This window comes from Oryctolagus cuniculus, chromosome 1 (genome assembly GCF_964237555.1).
Source record: "Oryctolagus cuniculus chromosome 1, mOryCun1.1, whole genome shotgun sequence".
Lineage (NCBI taxonomy): Eukaryota > Metazoa > Chordata > Mammalia > Lagomorpha > Leporidae > Oryctolagus > Oryctolagus cuniculus.
The window spans coordinates 404,728-422,851 of record NC_091432.1 but is presented as its reverse complement, the minus strand read 5'-3'; the positions used below and the strand labels follow the sequence as shown (position 1 = coordinate 422,851).

General features: G+C 64.1%; 1 protein-coding gene across 2 annotated transcripts in view; it reads right to left on the bottom strand.

Annotated features, from left to right (window-relative positions):
* The window catches only part of AP2A2 (adaptor related protein complex 2 subunit alpha 2), an 80,065-nt gene extending 71,465 nt beyond the window's left edge, over window positions 1-8,600 (bottom strand). For both annotated transcript variants that reach the window (XM_070057148.1, XM_070057177.1), the window contains exon 1: window positions 8,410-8,600. In XM_070057148.1, the coding sequence (XP_069913249.1) occupies window positions 8,410-8,476 (67 nt within the window). In that variant the 5' untranslated portion in view covers window positions 8,477-8,600. The remainder of the gene's footprint in view (window positions 1-8,409) is intronic.
* Between the last annotated feature and the right edge of the window lie 9,524 nt (window positions 8,601-18,124).

The following is an 18,124-nucleotide window of genomic DNA, read 5'->3' as shown; positions in this document are numbered from 1 at the left end:
GGGGGCACACAGAGGTCGGGGGCACACAGAGGTCGGGGGCACACAGTGGCGGGGGGCACACAGTGGCAGGGGGCACACAGTGGCGGGGGGCACACAGTGGCGGGGGGCACACAGTGGCAGGGGGCACACAGTGGCGGGGGCACACAGTGGCGGGGGCACACAGAGGTCGGGGGCACACAGTGGCGGGGGGCACACAGAGGTCAGGGGCACACAGAGGTCGGGGGCACACAGAGGTCGGGGGCACACAGAGGTCAGGGGCACACAGTGGCCTCCAGCTCTGCCAGGCGCCCTCTCCTCTGGGCACAGCACTGCCCCTGAAAACCCTGCAGCACCCCAGCGCCACCACTGCCCCCGGCCACGGAAGCCGTCACGACAAGGCCTGCAGACGCGCGTGGGCCTGGACTGGCCTCTCTGCCAGCACAGCAGGAGGGCCAGCCAGCAGCAGCAGGCCGGGCAGCCCGGGACCCCGCCCACCTGTGCCCCTCCCCCCCACTCTTCTCCAGCCTTCCCTGTGCGCATGGCCCAGCCCCCAGAGCCCGCCTCTGGCCTTATCAGGGCCTCACTCCTGCTCGCTTGACACCCCGGCCCCCACCCACCCTGGGGTTCTCACTGCAGCCAGCGCCAGGGAACTCACTTCCACAGTCTACACCCAAGACAACACGCGGCCGGCTAGAGGCTGCCTGTCTCTGCTTGTTCAGTGAGTGTCATTCGAGTTATTCTCCTTCAACCGGGGAGTTGTTTAGTTTATTCCACCTGCACCGGGAGCTGACGGAGGCCATCCAACTCCACTCACAGTCAGAACTAACCCTCAGTGCTGAGTGAGCCAGCCCGGACCGGGCGCCCGCAAGGCCAGAGGTGGGACAGCCACGTGCCAGGCTCTGCGGGGAGGGGGCTCCATCAGACACCTCCCCACACACAGGCGCGCTCGCTGCAGAGGCCACACGCACCTCCCTCTGCCGCCCCCACAACCCCCACCCCCGGCCAGGGAGCTCCTGTCTCTCCAGCACCTGCCAGGGAGGACAGCACACGCGCTGCACACAGCCCCCTGCGCGAGCCAGGGACCACGCCCCCTTCTCCAAGCCCCAGCACCGCAGTAACAGGCCTGACCCACCCCCACCACAGTCCTGAGGCGGGGGAGGGCACCACGGACCGCCACTCAGGACGCCAAGGAAGCCGGCTGCGTCCCTGCCCCGCCTCGATGTGCCCAGGAGGCAGGGTGACGGCTCAGGAACTGGGTCCCTGGCGCTCACATGAGGGACCCAAACAGAGTCCCGGCTCCAGGCTTCGCCTGGCCCAGCCCTGGCTGCTCGGGCATCTGGGAAGTGAACCAGCAGGTGGAAGCTCGCTCGCTCTCTCTCTCTCTCTCTCTCTCTCTCTCTCTGTCTCTTTCTCACTCACTCTGTCCTTAAATAAATTAAACCGGGGGGGGGGGGGTGCCCTGAGGCCAAATCTTTCCCAACCTGGAAACCGTACAGTCCTTAAAGCTCTCGGGATTCAAGCGAGGGGAGGGCGGCCCCACGCCCCACACCGACCAGGCTGCCAGGACCCCAGCTCAGAAGCGTGCACATCAGTGCAAACCTCCCCCCAACGCCCCCACTGCAGGGACGGCAACCTTCTTTCCCACACACAGCCTCCCGGCCGGGGGGGGGGAGGGGGGGGCGCGGGGAGCGTGCCAGGCAGCAGGGCTCCCGCCCTCGGGAACCTCTGTGAGGGGCGTGGTGTTCCGAGAAGCCCCGCCCTGCGGCTCCTGTCTTGAGAGCACGGGCCAGGCGTGAGTCAAAGGAAAGCGTGCTGGCAGGCAGACGGTTCAGGCTGGCGGCCTGGTCTGCGGCCGAGACGGCAAGATGCGCCCCAACAAGGAAGCCTCTGCGGACTCCATGGCGCTTTGCTTTTGCTTTTTTTTTTTTTTCCCAAGATTCACTTATTTATCTGGAAGACAGAGTTACAGAGAGCCAGGGGCAGAGGCAGAGAGAGAGAGAGAGAGAGAGAGAGAGAGAGAGAGAGAGAGAGTCTTCCATCCGCTGGTTCACTTCCCAAATGGTCGTAAAGGCCGGAGCTGGGCGACCTGAAGCCAGGAGCGTCCTCCAGGTCTCCCACGCGGGTGCAGGGGCCCAAGCACTGGGCCATCTTCTGCTGCTTTCCCAGGCCACAGCAGGGAGCTGGATGGGAAGCGGAGCAGCCAGGACTCGAACCAGCGCCCATAAGGGGTGACGGCACTGCAGGCGGCGGCTTTACCTGTTGTGCCACAGCGCCGGCCCGGCTGATCTGCTTTTCACTTCCACACGGGAAAATCAAAAATCAACTTCAAGTTTACTTTTTACATGGATGTTTAAGCAAAATCTAAGTTTTTGTGTTCAGTTTCAGTGTCCATTTTATAATTCAGAGCCACTAGAAGTTTTATGAACAAATAAACTCTTTTAAACTTCAGTCAGGGGTTCCGGTTTCAAAAACTTAACACAAACAAAGGAGCCACGTCCTGTATCCATGAGGACTGAGGCGGAGAGGCCTGGGCCGCTACACACCAGCCCTGTCCCCACACCCTGCTGCACACGGCCCTGTCCCCACACCCTGCTGCACACGGCCCTGTCCCCACATCCTGCTGCACACGGCCCTGTCCCACACCCTGCTGCACACGGCCCTGTCCCCACACCCTGCTGCACACTGCCCTGTCCCCACACCCTGCTGCACACGGCCCTGTCCCCACACCCTGCTGCACACGGCCCTGTCCCCACACCCTGCTGCACACGGCCCTGTCCCACACCCTGCTGCACACGGCCCTGTCCCCACACCCTGCTGCACACTGCCCTGTCCCCACACCCTGCTGTACACGGCCCTGTCCCCACACCCTGCTGCACACGGCCCTGTCCCCACACCCTGCTGCACACGGCCCTGTCCCACACCCTGCTGCACACGGCCCTGTCCCCACACCCTGCTGCACACTGCCCTGTCCCCACACCCTGCTGTACACTGCCCTGTCCCCACACCCTGCTGCACACGGCCCTGTCCCCACACCCTGCTGCACACGGCCCTGTCCCCACACCCTGCTGCACACGGCCCTGTCCCACACCCTGCTGCACACTGCCCTGTCCCCACACCCTGCTGCACACGGCCCTGTCCCCACACCCTGCTGCACACGGCCCTGTCCCCCACACCCTGCTGCACACTGCCCTGTCCCCACACCCTGCTGGTGGCACTCCCCACCCTCTCCCCTCATCCCGCACCTCAGGGATCACAGCTAACAGCTCTGGGCACAGGGACGGTGGGCAGCGCTTCCTGTCTGGCCGCACACTGGGGTCTCACAAGGCCTCGGACCCCATCCCAGCACCGTCACCGGGACTCTCCAGGCCTGGGTCACGTCTGGGTGGACCCATCGTGCGCTGAGAACACCTAACCTCTGAAGCACCCAGCTCAGCGCACAGCAGGCTGCAGTCGGCATGCGACCCCAGGGCGGGGGCTGACTCAGCCGCCCACAGGCTGCAGCGCCAGCCTGCAAAGCACACGTGGCTTTTGCAAACTGCCAACTCCAGAAGTCTCAAGTCGGATCCCTGCACCCTGGAGGCTGTTTCCCCAACACCATCGCGCCGGCACGCCCGGCGGGCGCAGTGCGTGTGGTCCTGCTACACTCGGCTCTCCTCACACGCGTCACCTCGCAAAGGCACAGGGAAGTCCAGGAGCACCTGCCTGGTTTTCCCAATGTCGGCACTTGCTTCTCTTTTTCTTGGAGTCCTCTGCTTGAACGTGATGCCCCTCTACAGAACCGTGTGAGTGAAAAGCCAACCACAAAAGCTCTAGGCACTGGCCTGGCCGTCAAGAGACCGGGTGAGGGGCGGGAACTCTGGCACAGGGGTGAAGCCCCGCCACGCGTGCTGGCGTCTCCCAGCAGGGTGCCTGGTGCAGTCCGGTACTTCTAGGCACACCTGGGAGGCAGGTGACGGCTCCAGGCCTTGGGTCCCTGCGACCCAGGCGGGAAACCGGACTGGAGCTCCTGACTCTGACCCCCACCCAGCCCAGTCCTGACTCCCGCAGGCACCTGAGGATGACCCAGTGGATATCTGGGGCTTATCCTGTGTCTGTCTCTTTTTCTCTCTGCATTTCAAATAAAAATAAATATATAAACTTTCGTTAAGGTTGAGGTCAGCGCTGTGGTGTAGCAGGTAAAGCCACTGCCTGCAGCATCCCATAGGAGCACCGGTTCAAGTCCTGGCTACTCCACTTCCAATCCAGCTCTCCGCTATGGCCTGGGAAAGCAGCAGCCCAAGTCCTTGGGCCCCTGCACCCGCGTGGGAGACCCAGGGGAAGCTCCTGGCTCCTGGCTTCAGCCTGGCCCATCTCTGGCCATTGTGGCCTTTTGGGGAGTGAACCAGCGGATGGAAGACCTCTCTCTCCCTCTCTCTGTCTCTACCTCTCTGTAACTCTGCTTTTCAAATAAATAAATAAATCTTTCAAAAATTTTTTTGCTAAGGTCACACAACTGCATTTATACGACAACCGTGAGATGAGAACAGACCAGCAGCTGCCGGCAGCAGTGGCAGGCGCGACTTCAGGGGCAGCAGAGGCAGCTGTGCGGATGTGACAGTCTGTGTCCTGACGGGGGGACCGCACGAGGCCACCTGTACTAACACCGCATGGAATACACACACACGTGTGCACACATGCGACTGTGAGCGTACACGCGTGCTCGCACATGCGCACACATAAGATCAGTGGAATCTGAGTGGACCAGTGGTTTGCACCCAGGTCAGCTTCCTGCTGTCGAATCCACCCCACAGTCACACAAGACGGCCACAGGAAAGGTGGGCGAAGGATGCCAGAACCTCCCTGATTTTTTTGCGACTTCGTGAGAATCTTTAATTATTTCAAAATAAAGAATTATTTATAGAGGCTGGAGTGGTGGCACAACAAGTTAAGTCACTGCCTGCAGTGCCGGCATCCCATATGGGTGCCAGTTCGAGTCCCGGCTGCTCCACTTTCAATCCAGCTCTCTGCTGTGGCCTGGGAAAGCAGTGGACGATGGCCCAGGTCCTTGGGCCCCTGCACCTGCATGGGAGACCCCGAGGAAGCTCCTGGCCCAGCCCTGGACACTGTGGCCATCTGGGGAGTGAACCAGTGGATGGAAGACCTCTCTCTGTCTCTTCCTATGTTAACTCTTTCTTTCAAATGAATAATTTTTTAAGAAAAAGGAAAAAAAGAATTATTTTAAAACTGGGATTAAATAAAAAGACTACAACTTTCTTTAAACGGTCATTTAGAAAGGCAGGCGAGGAGTGGGTGCTTGGTGCAATGGTTAAGACACCACTTGGACACAGGTACCCTCCGCCCCGTGTGTGGGTTCAAGTCCCAGCTCCACTTCCAATGGCAGCGTCCTGCTCATGGGCACCACGGGACGCAGCAGGGGGCGGCCCAAGCGCCGGGGCCCCTCCCACCCACGTGGGAGACCTGGATGGAGCCCCCCCCCCCCCCCCGCTGCCGGTTTCAGAATGACCCAGCCCAGCGGCTGCAGGCACATGGGGGTGAACCAGTGGATGGAGGTCAACCTTCCCCTCCCCACTCTGTCTTAAATTAACACTTAGAATCTTTAAAAAGAAAGAAAACAGGGCCGGCGCCGTGGCTCAATAGGCTAAATCCTCCGCCTGCGGCGCCGGCACACCGGGTTCTAGTCCTGGTCGGGGTGCCGGATTCTGTCCGGGTTGCCCCTCTTCCAGGCCAGCTCTCTGCTGTGGCCAGGGAGTGCAGTGGAGGATGGCCCAAGTGCTTGGGCCCTGCACCCCATGGGAGACCAGGAGAAGCACCTGGCTCCTGCCATCGGATCAGCGCGGTGCGCTGGCCGCAGCAGCCGTTTGGAGGGTGAACCAACGGCAAAGGAAGACTTTTCTTTCTGTCTCTCTTTCTCTCTCACTGTCTGACTCTGCCTGTCAAAAAGAAAGAGAGACAACCGTGTAAGTCTCCACACGGTCACATCAGGCAAGTCCGGAGCCCCTCAGCTGCAGCCGATCAGAGAGGATCGAGCGAGTTCACCGGCCCTGAGCCCCAGGAGCTGCGGGCTCGAGTGGCACACGCCAGGGCCCCTCTGGGGCTGGGTGGACGCACTGCTCCCGTGCTGGGAGCCGGGACGCGCCTGCACACCGGGCAGCCCCGCTCCCATGCCCCCTGGCTGCATCCCCACCGCCCTGGGGCTGCACTGGACCGAGGTCTTCAGAGCGGACACGGCAGGAAGCAGTCCAAAAGGCAAGGGAGCCGCCAACTGGCTTCAGTGACTCCAGGCCAAACGCTCCACTCACCCCACGGCGTCCACTCACCCCACGGCGTCCACTCACCCCACGGTGTCCACTCACCCCACGGCGTCCACTCACCCCACGGCGTCCTCTCACCCCACGGCGTCCACTCACCCCACGGCGTCCTCTCACCCCACGGCGTCCTCTCACCCCACGGCGTCCACTCACCCCACGGCGTCCACTCACCCCACGGCGTCCACTCACCCCCACGGCGTCCACTCACCCCACGGCGTCCACTCACCCCACGGCGTCCACTCACCCCACGGCGTCCACTCACCCCCCACGGCGTCCACTCACCCCCCACGGCATCCACTCACCTCCATGGCGTCCACTCAGCCACCATGGCGTCCACTCACCCCTCCGAGGTATCCACTCACCCCCACCGTGGCGTCCACTTGCCTCCCCTCTGGGCCTGGCTCCGCATCACTGACCCCCACCACAGGAAACAGGATCCACACAAAATCAGCGGGGCTGGCCCAGGGGCAGCAGTGACCCCTCACCTGACACACGGGGCGGAGTCAGACGGGCTGCGGCCCCGGCTCACGCTGCGAAGGCTCCTCCCACATCCTGGCTCCTGACTGAAGTGCCCTTTGGACAAAGCCAGCCCAGGACCTCCCCTAGCGAGGGCTTCCCAGCGCCGGCTGCAGGCCTGGCCCCACCACCCAGGACGAAGCCGCGTGGCGCACGGACCCTGCCCCCGGGGAGGCCTCGGCCCATCTGCAGGCAGCCCCCCAGGGGTCCCACCCTGGGGTCTCTCCCACAGGGACCCGGCCCCCTCTGCTGGCAGCCGCCCCCCCCAGGGGTCCCACCCTGGGGTCTCTCCCACAGGGACCTGACCCCCGTCTGCAGGCAGCCCCCCCCCAGGGGTCTCATCCTGGGGTCTCTCCCACAGGGACCTGACCCCCGTCTGCAGGCAGCCCCCCCCAGGGGTCCCACCCTGGGTCTCTCCCACAGGGACCCGGCCCCCTCTGCTGGCAGCCGCCCCCCCAGGGGTCCCACCCTGGGGTCTCTCCCACAGGGACCCGGCCCCCGTCTGCAGGCAGCCCCCCCCCAGGGGTCCCACCCTGGGGTCTCTCCCACAGGGACCTGACCCCCGTCTGCAGGCAGCCCCCCCCCAGGGGTCCCACCCTGGGGTCTCTCCCACAGGGACCTGACCCCCGTCTGCAGGCAGCCCCCCCCAGGGGTCCCACCCTGGGGTCTCTCCCACAGGGACCCGGCCCCCGTCTGCTGGCAGCCCCCCCAGGGGTCCCACCCTGGGGTCTCTTCAGTGCTGCCCCTCGGCCGACACCTGTCAACGTGCAGACCCAGTTCTGGTCATCACAGCACGGATGACCGGGCCCCGGACGTCAGGCAGCTGACGCGGGAAGCCTGGTCTACGCAGCCAGCCAGCCACGGCTCACCCAGGACTCAGCTCCGCCGCGCGATTCTCCCAGACATGGCAGCTAAGGCCGGGGGCGAGGCCGAGGCCTCCGCCCGCCCAGGGGTCCCTCCCGGGCTGCACACACCTGCCCCCGCCCCTGTCCCAGGGGTGACTCCGGGCCTCGCGGGGCGGGGCGGGTCCGGCCTCCCGCTGCCCCCAGGGGTGAGGGTCACGCTGCACAAGAACGCGCTTCCACCTCCCCGCACCGAGTCAGAACCCGGGCCGGTGTCCCTGCCTCCCCAGGGGGCCGCCCCCGGCCCGCGGCCCCTCCCGCCCCGAGGGGGCATTCCTGAGGCCGAAGCCGGCCCGCTCCTGCCCGCCGCCCGGCCCCGGGGGATGAGTCAGTGCAGCCGCAGCGGGCGAGCGCGCCAGCCCCCGGACCCCAGGCTTCGGAAATCCGCGCACTTTGGGAAGCGCTGGGTTAAAAGCTCCATTACTAGAAAGAGCGAGATGACATCATGCCGGGGAGGGGCGCCTGGGCCAGAACCCCCCCGCCGCCGGCGCTGCCACGACGCCCCGCGCCCCCAGACCCCCGCGCCGCCGGCCCCCCGCCCAGCCCCGGCGCCCGCCCCCTCCCCGCCTGCCAGATCTGCACCCCCCGGCTCCCGCCCCGCGCCCGCGCCCGCGCCCCGGCCCCCCGGCCGCCGCCCCCACGGACCTGGGGCTCGCCCACCCCCACCCCGCCACAGGCCCGGCCCCGCGCCCGCGGCCACTCACAGTTGCGGATGTCGGAGATGAAGACCGCCAGGCCCCGCATCCCGTCCCCCTTGGACACGGCCGGCATCTTCGGGCCTGGGAGCGGCCTCGGCGGGCGGGCCGGGGAGCAGCAGCGCGGGGCGCGGGCGCCTGACCGCCGCCGAGCAGCAGCCGCCTCAGGCTCCGAGCGCCGCTGGCTGGGCCGCGCGCACGCACGCACGACGCTCGCGCCGGCGCGCGCTCGCACGGCGCGAGGACGAGCACGTCGGGGCGGCCCGGGGCGCCCCCTGGCGGCGGAGGCCGTAGGGGCGGCGGGGGTTCGCGTCCCGGGGCCGGCGCTCACGGGGTTGCCCCTCCCCCGGGGGGTAGGGCCTGGCTCGTTGCGGTGGTGCCTGCTGGCGGGGGTCTCTGGCCCCGGGTGTGGGCCTCCCGTGGCGCCTCGCTCCCAGGTCTCCGTTTTTCTAAGTTCCTAGAGTTGTGAATGCATTAACACGGACAATGGCCCGGCCCTACCCAGGAGGGGCCCAGATCCTGTCGCTGGTGGAGCCGGCCCCTGGCGGAAGCTGGGGCCATGGGCTTCAACCTTTGGCTGTTCCTGGCCCCAGTGAGGAAATCCTCCCCCCGCCCAGGATCCTGAGATTGTAGGATTAGCCTGCCCCTCCCCAGGCCTCAGGGGGCCAGGGCCCAGGGCTCCTGCCGCTTCTGAGCTGGGAGCAGAGGGACACACACCACCCCGACCCAGCCTCTCCTTTAGAAACAAGCCCCTGTCCCCAGGGAGTCCACAGCAGGGGCAGACTGTCCTTCTCACGGGCTGTGCGGGACCTATGTCTGGAACTGGCCCAAACCCACCAGGGAGACCTCTGTCCCCGCCCCAGCCCACCCAAACCTGCCTGCAGGAGGGCCAAGCAGCCCCCAGGAGTGGGAAGCCAGGCCCACCTGCGGGGGAGGGGCTGAGAGCCTGGTGGGGTGCAGATCCACAGGGTGCTGAGGGCACACACAGGTGAGCCAGCCTCCCAGGCCGAGGAGGGGAGGCTCATGGAGCCCCCACGGCCACACCAGCACCCCTCATGGCCAGGGGACATTTCTCCTTTATCCCGTCCCCTCCAGCAGGACACCTCTGTGCCGTGACCCAAGAAGCACCAGGGCCCTGGACCCAGGCCGTGTCTGTGCCGAATGAGGGGTCCCGGGCTGTGCTTGGTGGGCTCCCGGCCCCGGGGGCCTGACGCATGACAGTCCCCAGGACCCAGACAGGCGTCCCTCCTGGGCCCTCACAGGACAGGGCGCTGTGGGCGAGCCTGCCCGGGCTTCTCCCAGGAGGCACTGGAACTGGGCAGTGTGGCCTCGGGGGTCCCTGCAGGCATGCCCCTGCCTGGGGGGAGGAGCGTGACCCTTCACCCTCCCCTGGCTTCTTCCAGCCCAGCCCCGGCCGCTCCTCAGCCTCTGGCCGCGGGCAGTGCTTGGAAAGGGTTCGTCAGTCCCAGGAATTGGTGGCGGGGGAGGGGCTGGGAGCCGGGCAGGGTGCTGGGTGCGCAGGTGAGCCAGCCTCCCAGGCCGAGGGCTCTGCACGGGCGGGTCACCGCCTCACCTGCCCCGGCTGAACCTGCTCAGACCCCCCGTCGGCCATACACACCACCCGGGGTCTCCTTGCCATCGTCTCTGCAGTGGGCCACGTGTGCCAACCCTTCCAGGAAGCTGGGTTGGCGACGTGGCCTGGGTGTAGACGGGGCCCGGAGCCCCTGAGTAGCAGACCTCAGGCACCCCGTCGTCACCTGGGAAAGCCAGGCTCTGGGAACCGAGAGTCCCCTGCCATGGACAGTGCACAGGGCGAGAGGAATATTCCAGAACACTGATGGACTACGTGGGGGTGCCCGAGGAGGGAGTGGCGAGCTCACGGCCTCGCCCGTCTCAGGGTGGACGGAAGCCGTCTGTGACTACAGATCTCATTTCCCAAACCACACACAGCTGGCTGCCGACTGTTGCGAAACAGCCGGAGGCTGGGTTTACGGGAAAGCAGGGGGGCTGCTGGGCCTGATACTAGAATGGGGTAAATGGGATGAGCTGGGGACTCCGCCCTCACTTCCCAAGGGCTGCAGGAAGTGGGGCTTACGGGCAAAGCCTGTAGAATGCGAGCAGGTGGATTCCGGGAGAACAGGCCCAGGACAGCGACTCCGTCCTCCGGGCGCCCAGTGGGACGCGGGGTCGGGGCGCCAGTTCTGGAGCCGAGTGTCCAGCCTGACCCCGCAGGGCCTGCTAGAGGCTGGGCTCGGGGTGGCCCTGGGCAGCGGAAGGGATTCAGAGGCCTCGAGGTCTGAACCTGCCCCGGAGCAGGCGAAGGAGCCCCTCCACCAGGCCTCGGCGCGAGGACCGGGGTCCCCCCAGCGCAGCGCCTGCCCAGGACCAGGGCCTCCATGGGTTCTTGGGGGCCGTGCTCGGGCTGGCGGGGGTGTAGTGGCAGAAGCAGAAGCCCTGCTTTCCAAGGAGCAGGATGGTTAGGGTCCCCTGGGGCCCACGGGAGGGTGCCGTGGGGGCTGCCGCAGTCCAGGCCTGGGGGGGCGGGTGTTTGGCGCAGGAGTGCAGCCTCAGTGGGACATCTGCGTCCCCTGTCAGAGTCTGGATTTGAGTCCCGGCTCTGCCCCCGACCCCAGCTCCCCCCAGCACCCTGGGCGGCAGCGGTGCTGGCTGAGTACTTGGGTCCCTGCCACCCACATGGGAGACCAGGCTCCTAGATTCCACCTGGCCCAGCCCTGGCTGTTGTGGCCATTTGGAGAGTGAACCACTAACGGAAGATCTCTCTCTTCTCTCTCTCTCTCTCTCTCTCTCTCTCTCTCTCTCTCTCTCTCTCGTCTTGCCTTTCAAATAAATAATCTTTTAATGCCAGCGCTGCAGCTCACTAGGCTAATCCTCCACCTTGCGGCGCCGGCACACCGGGTTCTAGTCCCGGTCAGGGCATCGGATTCTGTCCCGGTTGCCCCTCTTCCAGGCCAGCTCTCTGCTGTGGCCAGGGAGTGCAGTGGAGGATGGCCCAAGTGCTTGGGCCCTGCACCCCATGGGAGACTAGGAGAAGCACCTGGCTCCTGCCATCGGATCAGCGTGGTGCGCCAGCCGCAGCGCGCCGGCCGCGGCGGCCATTGGAGGGTGAACCAACGGCAAAGGAAGACCTTTCTCTCTGTCTCTCTCTCTCACTGTCCACTCTGCCTGTCAAAAAAAAAAGAAAAGGACCAGCGCTGTGGGCTAAGCCTCTGCCTTGACGCAACTGCATGTGGGCACCAGTTCATGTCCCGGCTGCTCCACTTCCGATCCAGCTCCCTGCTGTGGCCTGGGAAAGCAGTGGAAAATGGCCCCAAGTCCTTGGACCCCTGCACCTGCATGGGAGACCCGGAAGAAGCTCCTGGCTCTGGCCCTTACCACTCCCTGGGACCCCTGGTGCCGGGCGCAGACTGCTGCTGGGTGTGGGGTGGGGGGTGACCGGAGCCACCTGGCCCTGGCTTCAGGGCTCGGGCAGGAGGGACCACTGGGGTGGGAAGGACAAAGGAGAACCCTGAGAGTTCCCTTCTCACCTAAAGAGGGGCCAGCGCCCCCCACCGAGGTCCTGACATCACTGGACGGAGATGGCCCGGGTGTCAGGCGTTTGCAGGCACCTTGTAAGTTCCGATACATGGCCCAGGTCACTGGCCCCTGGACTGCCCCAAAGCTGAACTCCAGCCAGCACCGGGCACCTGCGCGGAGTGGACGTGCAGCCAGCCTGGAGGAGCGGGCCCGGGAGGGCCGTGGCCATGGTGCCGGCCATTTCCCCAGCCTCCGCACGCAGCTCAGGGCCTGGCCAAGGGCTTCCTTCTCACCTGTGTGAGGTGGAGGAAGGCTGCTCCACAGAGAACCTTGGGGCACAGTGGCCTGGGTGACCTGCGTGGGACACTCACTCCCTGGATCTGAGCGCCTGGGTTGAGCCCCAGCTGCTCCACTTCCTGCTAACACCCACCCCAGGAGACGGCAGGCTCTGGCTCAGGGGCTTGGGTCCCTGCCGCCTATAAAGGAGACCAGGATGGAGTTCTGGGCTCCTGGCTTCAGCCTGGTTCAGTAAAACCAGCAGTCGGAAGCCCTCTCGGGGCCGGCACTGTGGCTCAGTGGCTTAATCCTCTGCCTGCAGTGCCAGCATCCCATATGGGCGCTGGTTGGAGTCCTGGCTGTTCCTCTTCCCATCCAGCTCTCTGCTGTGGCCTGGGAAAGCAATAGAAGATGGCCCAAGTGCTTGGGCCCCTGCACCCGCATGGGAGACCCGGAAGAAGCTCCTGGCTCCTGGCTTTGGATCAGCGCAGCTCCAGCCATTGCGGCCATCTGGGGAGTGACCCAGCAGATGGAAGACCTCTCTCTCTCTCTCTCCCCCTCTCCCTCTCCCTCTTACTGTCAGTAAGTCTACCTCTCAAATAAATAAATAAAATCTTAAAAAAAAAAAAACCCTCTCTGTCTCTCTGCCCTTCAAATAAAATGAAAATAAGTAAATACAATTTAAAAATTTTATTTTATTTTATTTTATCTTATTTTTTGACAGGCAGAGTGGACAGTGAGAGAGAGAGACAGAGAGAAAGGTCTTCCTTTGCCGTTGGTTCACCCTCCAATGGCCACCGCGGCTAGAGCGCTGCGGCCGGTGCACCGCGCTGATCTGATGGCAGAAGCCAGATACTTATCCTGGTCTCCCATGGGGTGCAGGGCCCAAGCACCTGGGCCATCCTCCACTGCACTCCCTGGCCACAGCAGAGAGCCGGGCTGGAAGAGGGGCAACCGGGACAGAATCCGGTGCCCCGACCGGGACTAGAACCCGGGGTGCGGGTGCCGCTAGGTGGAGGATTGGCCTAGTGAGCCGCGGCGCCGGCCTCAATTTAAAAATTTTAGGCCAGCGCCGCGGCTCACTAGGCTAATCCTCCGCCAAGCGGCGCCGGCACACCGGGTTCTAGTCCCGGTCGGGGCATCGGATTCTGTCCCGGTTGCCCCTCTTCCAGGCCAGCTCTCTGCTGTGGCCAGGGAGTGCAGTGGAGGATGGCCCAGGTGCTTGGGCCCTGCACCCCATGGGAGACCAGGATAAGCACCTGGCTCCTGGCTCCTGCCATCGGATCAGCGCGGTGCGCCGGCCGCAGCGCGCCGGCCGCGGCGGCCATTGGAGGGTGAACCAACGGCAAAAGGAAGACCTTTCTCTCTGTCTCTCTCTCTCACTGTCCACTCTGCCTGTCAAAAAAATAAAAAAAAAATAAAAAAAAATAAAAATTTTAAATAATAGTGAATTAAATGAGAAGAATTTTATCCTCCATTGTAGAACATTCTCCAGTCCACAGTGCCAGGCTGCTGGGGGCTCTATGTCACTCACACAACCGATTCTGTGTCTCTCACACCGACGTATGTCACTCACACGCGACCTGTTCTGGGTCACTCACACGCGACGTATGTCACTCACATGTGACCTGTTCTGGGTCACACGCGACCCGTTCTGTGTCACTCACACGCGACCTGTTCTGGGTCACTCACACGCGACGTATGTCACTCACATGTGACCTGTTCTGTGTCACACACGACCCGTTCTGGGTCACTCACGTGTGACGTGTGTCATTCATGCGTGACCTGTTCTCTGGGTTCGGGCAGACCTACCTGTTCTTGTTTGCAGCTCAAAGGGAGAAAGGGAACAGATGGAAGACAAGCCATCTCTTCACGCAACTCCCATCTGAGGCCACCAACACTTCCACTCAAGTGCCACTGGCCAGAGCGTCGGGACCCGCACAGATCCAGCTGCGAGGACTGGGAAGGGCGTCTTCAGCCTTGCGCCCCCAGAACGCGGGCGTCCTGGTGTGGGAGGGGCGCAGCAGCCTCTCCACACCCAAAGGACGCCAGGCGCCCGGCTGCACGGCTCGGCGGTGGGGCTGTGGTCACGCAGCACCCTCAGCGGCCACACTCACCCACACGCTACGAGGGCCCGAGGGCGGCACCTGGGCAGCAGGTGGAAGCACACGGCCCGCGGGCACTCTGCCCTGACCTGTGGAGTGAAGGCTACACTGCCCAGGCTCCTCGCAGCTCAGCACGGGCAGGTGACCGCCGAGCAGGAAGGGGGGTGCAGTCATGTCCCGGGCTCGGTCACAAAAACAGCAGAAATGTAACTCCTCCCCGTGCTGCAGGCCCCCGGGCCCCCTCCCGGCGTCTTCTCCCTGTGTCTTCACGTGGGCGCCCCTCTGTGTGCCCCGTCCCCATCTCTGTCCTAAGGGCTGCAGTCCTCCAGGCTCCTAGTGGCCTCGTCTGAACCGCTACATAGCCACAACCCTGGATCCAGACAAGGTCCCACGGTGGGGTACTGCAGCGAGAGCAGCAATGTAGGACTTGGGGTTTTTTAAGAAAATATTTATTTTGTATTTGAAAGGCAGAGCAACAGAAACAGTTTATTTTTTATTTTTTATTTTTTTAGAGAGAGAGAGAGAGAAAGGTCTTGGTTCACCCCCCAAATGGCCGCTGGGCTGGAGCTACACCGAACCCAAGCCAGGAGCCAGGTGCTTCCTCCTGGTCTCCCATGCAGTGCAGGGCCCAAGCACTTGGGCCATCTTCCACTGCTTTCCCAGGCCACAGCAGAGAGCTGGCCTGGAAGAGGAGCAGCTGGGACCAGAACCTGGCGCCCATATGGGATGCTGGCGCCACAGGTGGAGGATTAACCAAGTGAGCCATGGCGCCAGCCCCAGGAACAGTTATTTTAAAAAGGATTATTTATTTATTTTGAAAGTCGGAGTTAGGGAGAGAGGAGCAGACAGGGAGGGATCTTCCGTCTGTTGGTTCGCTCCCCAGCGGCCCGCATTGGCCATAGCTGGGCCGCCCTCTGCTGCCTTCCTAGGAGGGGGAACAGGGAGCTGGGGGGGGGGCGCCGGGCCTCTGACCTGGGGTGGTGCTGTGGCACGCGGTGGCTTCACCTGCTGCACCACACAGCTGCCCGCTGGCTCTCAGGAGGTGACCCTCCTGGGGACAGGATCTTGAATCCCAATCCCTGGTCCACCACTGCCCCGGAACAAGGTCTGGAGAGCTGCGCTCCGCTTAGACCTGGGAGCTGAGCCGCGGCCGCTGCTGCTGGGGGCTCTGTCACACCCTAGACCCAGACCACGCCTAACCACGGCCTGCCTGAGGGTGCAGAATGAATCCCAACAATGCCACAGGAGGGCCCGGGGTCTGGGCGTGCCACGATGTCCCCGTATCAGTCTACACCAAGTCCTCCCTCACGGGCCTCACAGGGGCTTCGCAGCACACTGGAGCATCAGTGAGTGGCCACAGCCAAGGACGCCGGGCAGAGGGGAGGGGGCGGAGGGGGCGGTGATCACGTGCCCTCCCCCCCCCCCCGGCCGCTGCCACTTCAGGCCTCCCCTGTGCTCGCAGGGCAGGGGCCCTGGGCCTCCAGACCCCCTGAGACACTTGCTGCAAACTGGCCTGGGGCTTGGGCACACAGCCAGGCTGGGCTGAGAGAACAGACTCCACCGCTAAGATCGACCTGAGGCCGGCGCCGCGGCTCACGAGGCTAATCCTCCGCCTGCGGCGCCGGCAGGCACCCCGGGTTCTAGTCCCGGTCCCGGTCGGGGCGCCGGATCCTGTCCCGGTTGCTCCTCTTCCAGGCCAGCTCTCTGCTGTGGCCCAGGAGGGCAGTGGAGGATGGCCCAGGTCCTTGGGCCCTGCACCCGCATGGGAGACCAGGAGGAAGCACCTGGCTCCTGGCTTCGGATTGGTGCAGTGCCAGCACTGTCTGTCTCTCTCTGTCTCTCACTGTCTGACACTGCCTGTCAAAAAAAGAAAAGAAAAGAAATTATGGGATAGATACACTCCGGAGCACCACCCACGCTTGGTGAAATGAGCTGGTCCCAGACACCCAGACCCCGTGTGTCCCCCCTGACGGGGGCCCAGCATCCCAGACACCCAGACCCCGTGTGTCCCCCCTGACGGGGGCCCAGCATCCTCAGAATCAGACTCTGAGGCCCCACCCCGCGCACAGCACTTTACTCAGTGGGCGGGGGCTTTCCCATCTCTAAGGAAACCGACAGGAGATCCTGGGAGGGGGAGAGGAGGAGGGTAAGGGGGAGGGAGGGGAGGGAGGAGGAGGAGGGTGGGAGAGCGGGTGGGTGCTAAATCTGTATACATGAAATACATGAAACTTGTGTAACTTAAATGAAATTAAAACAACAACAAGAAAAGACGGATGGAAACACATCTCCCTCCCCTTCCTCGGGTGAGGGTCACCCTACTTCCGGGATGGCAGCATCCGGGGACCCTCGACTGCTTTTGAAGAGGCCTCTTTCCAAACAAGGCCGCATTGCGTGTGGGAAGCTCCCGCTCACGGGCTGTGCGAGGCCAGCGGCACCATCTGGCCTGGTGGGGCTTGAAATCCGGTAAGTCTACAGCAGGCTAATTTTTAAGCTGACAATTTTGTGTGGCCCGCACATGACGTCATTGACGCGCAAGGCTCCCCCACTGAGGGAGCTGCAGCCACCCATTGTCAGGTGTCTCGCGTTGGTCAGGGGACAAGGAGAAGCAGAAGACCACAGCAGGTGCCAGAGGCTCAGGCCACTGCCCAGGCCTCAGACCAGGCAGCTGCTGGCCCAGCAGCCCCTACCCCAGCTGGGAAGAGCCGAGCCGATGTCGGGGGGGGCGGGGGGGGCCCATGTGGGAGGCAAACTGCTGTGCTGGCGCTGGAGCCGTATCCAGAAGCTTCCGTGCGCGTGAGCAGGCCTGCTTCCCCCTGTCGCCAGGGATTTGCTGATCCCGGCGTTCAGAGAGGATCCGGGCATGGGCGTGCGTCCCCCCCGGGCTTCCTGCCTCCGGGTCCCAGCGTTCCAAGCCCAGGGATGACAGCACGGGCTCTGCAGGAGTGGCCGTGTCCTGCCCTGCTGCTGACCCAGAACAAGGCCTTCCACAGGACACAGTCACGAGGCTGCCACTGTCCGGAAGGCCTGGCCTCTGCTGACTCGGCAATGACGGGCGGGGAGGCGGAGGGGCCCCGGCCCCACCCAGGGAAGACACCAACTCAGCCCGAGGGCCTGCAGCCCCAGGCACCTCCAGCCCCAGGCCCGGTCACTCGGGGGCTCCCTGGGGGCCGTCCCCTGGGGCAGCCTCAGAGGGGACCCTCAGCTGTCCAAGTGCGGGCAGGGTGGGGGCTCGATTGGTAGCTAGAGGCTCATCTCCACACATGGTCCCCCCGCCCCGTGCCTGCTGGGGACAAGACAGACCCAGGGCCCTGGCTTGCTGCCTGGGCCTCCCTGGGCACCCCCCAGCCCAGTCTCACTGGCTCAGGGCTGGCCTGACGTTCGGGTGAGGGGCCTTACTCGGGTTTCCTTTCAGTTTAAACGGGATTTGATTGAGGTTTACATCCGAAACCAGGCTTCTGGAGCCGCCACATTGCTTTGCACACCAACCTCACCCCTCCCTCGGAGCCGTCGCGGCCGCCGTGACCGGGCCCTCCTGGTCAGTGAAGGACTTTCAACGTCCAGGCTGAGCCCACACATGGGATAGTTTACTTTCGCTTCCTGTCCAGCTCCCTGCCCATGACCTGGGAGAGGAGTGGTGGCCCAGGGGCTCGGGCCCCTGCACCGTGAGGGAGCCCGATGGAGCTCCTGGCTCCGGCCGCTGTGGAAACTCGGCGAGTGAACCGGCGAGCGGGGATCTCTATTTCTCCTTCTCCACCTTTTGCACAAATAAATCAATTTTTAAAGATATTTTAAAAATTACACAACTCATC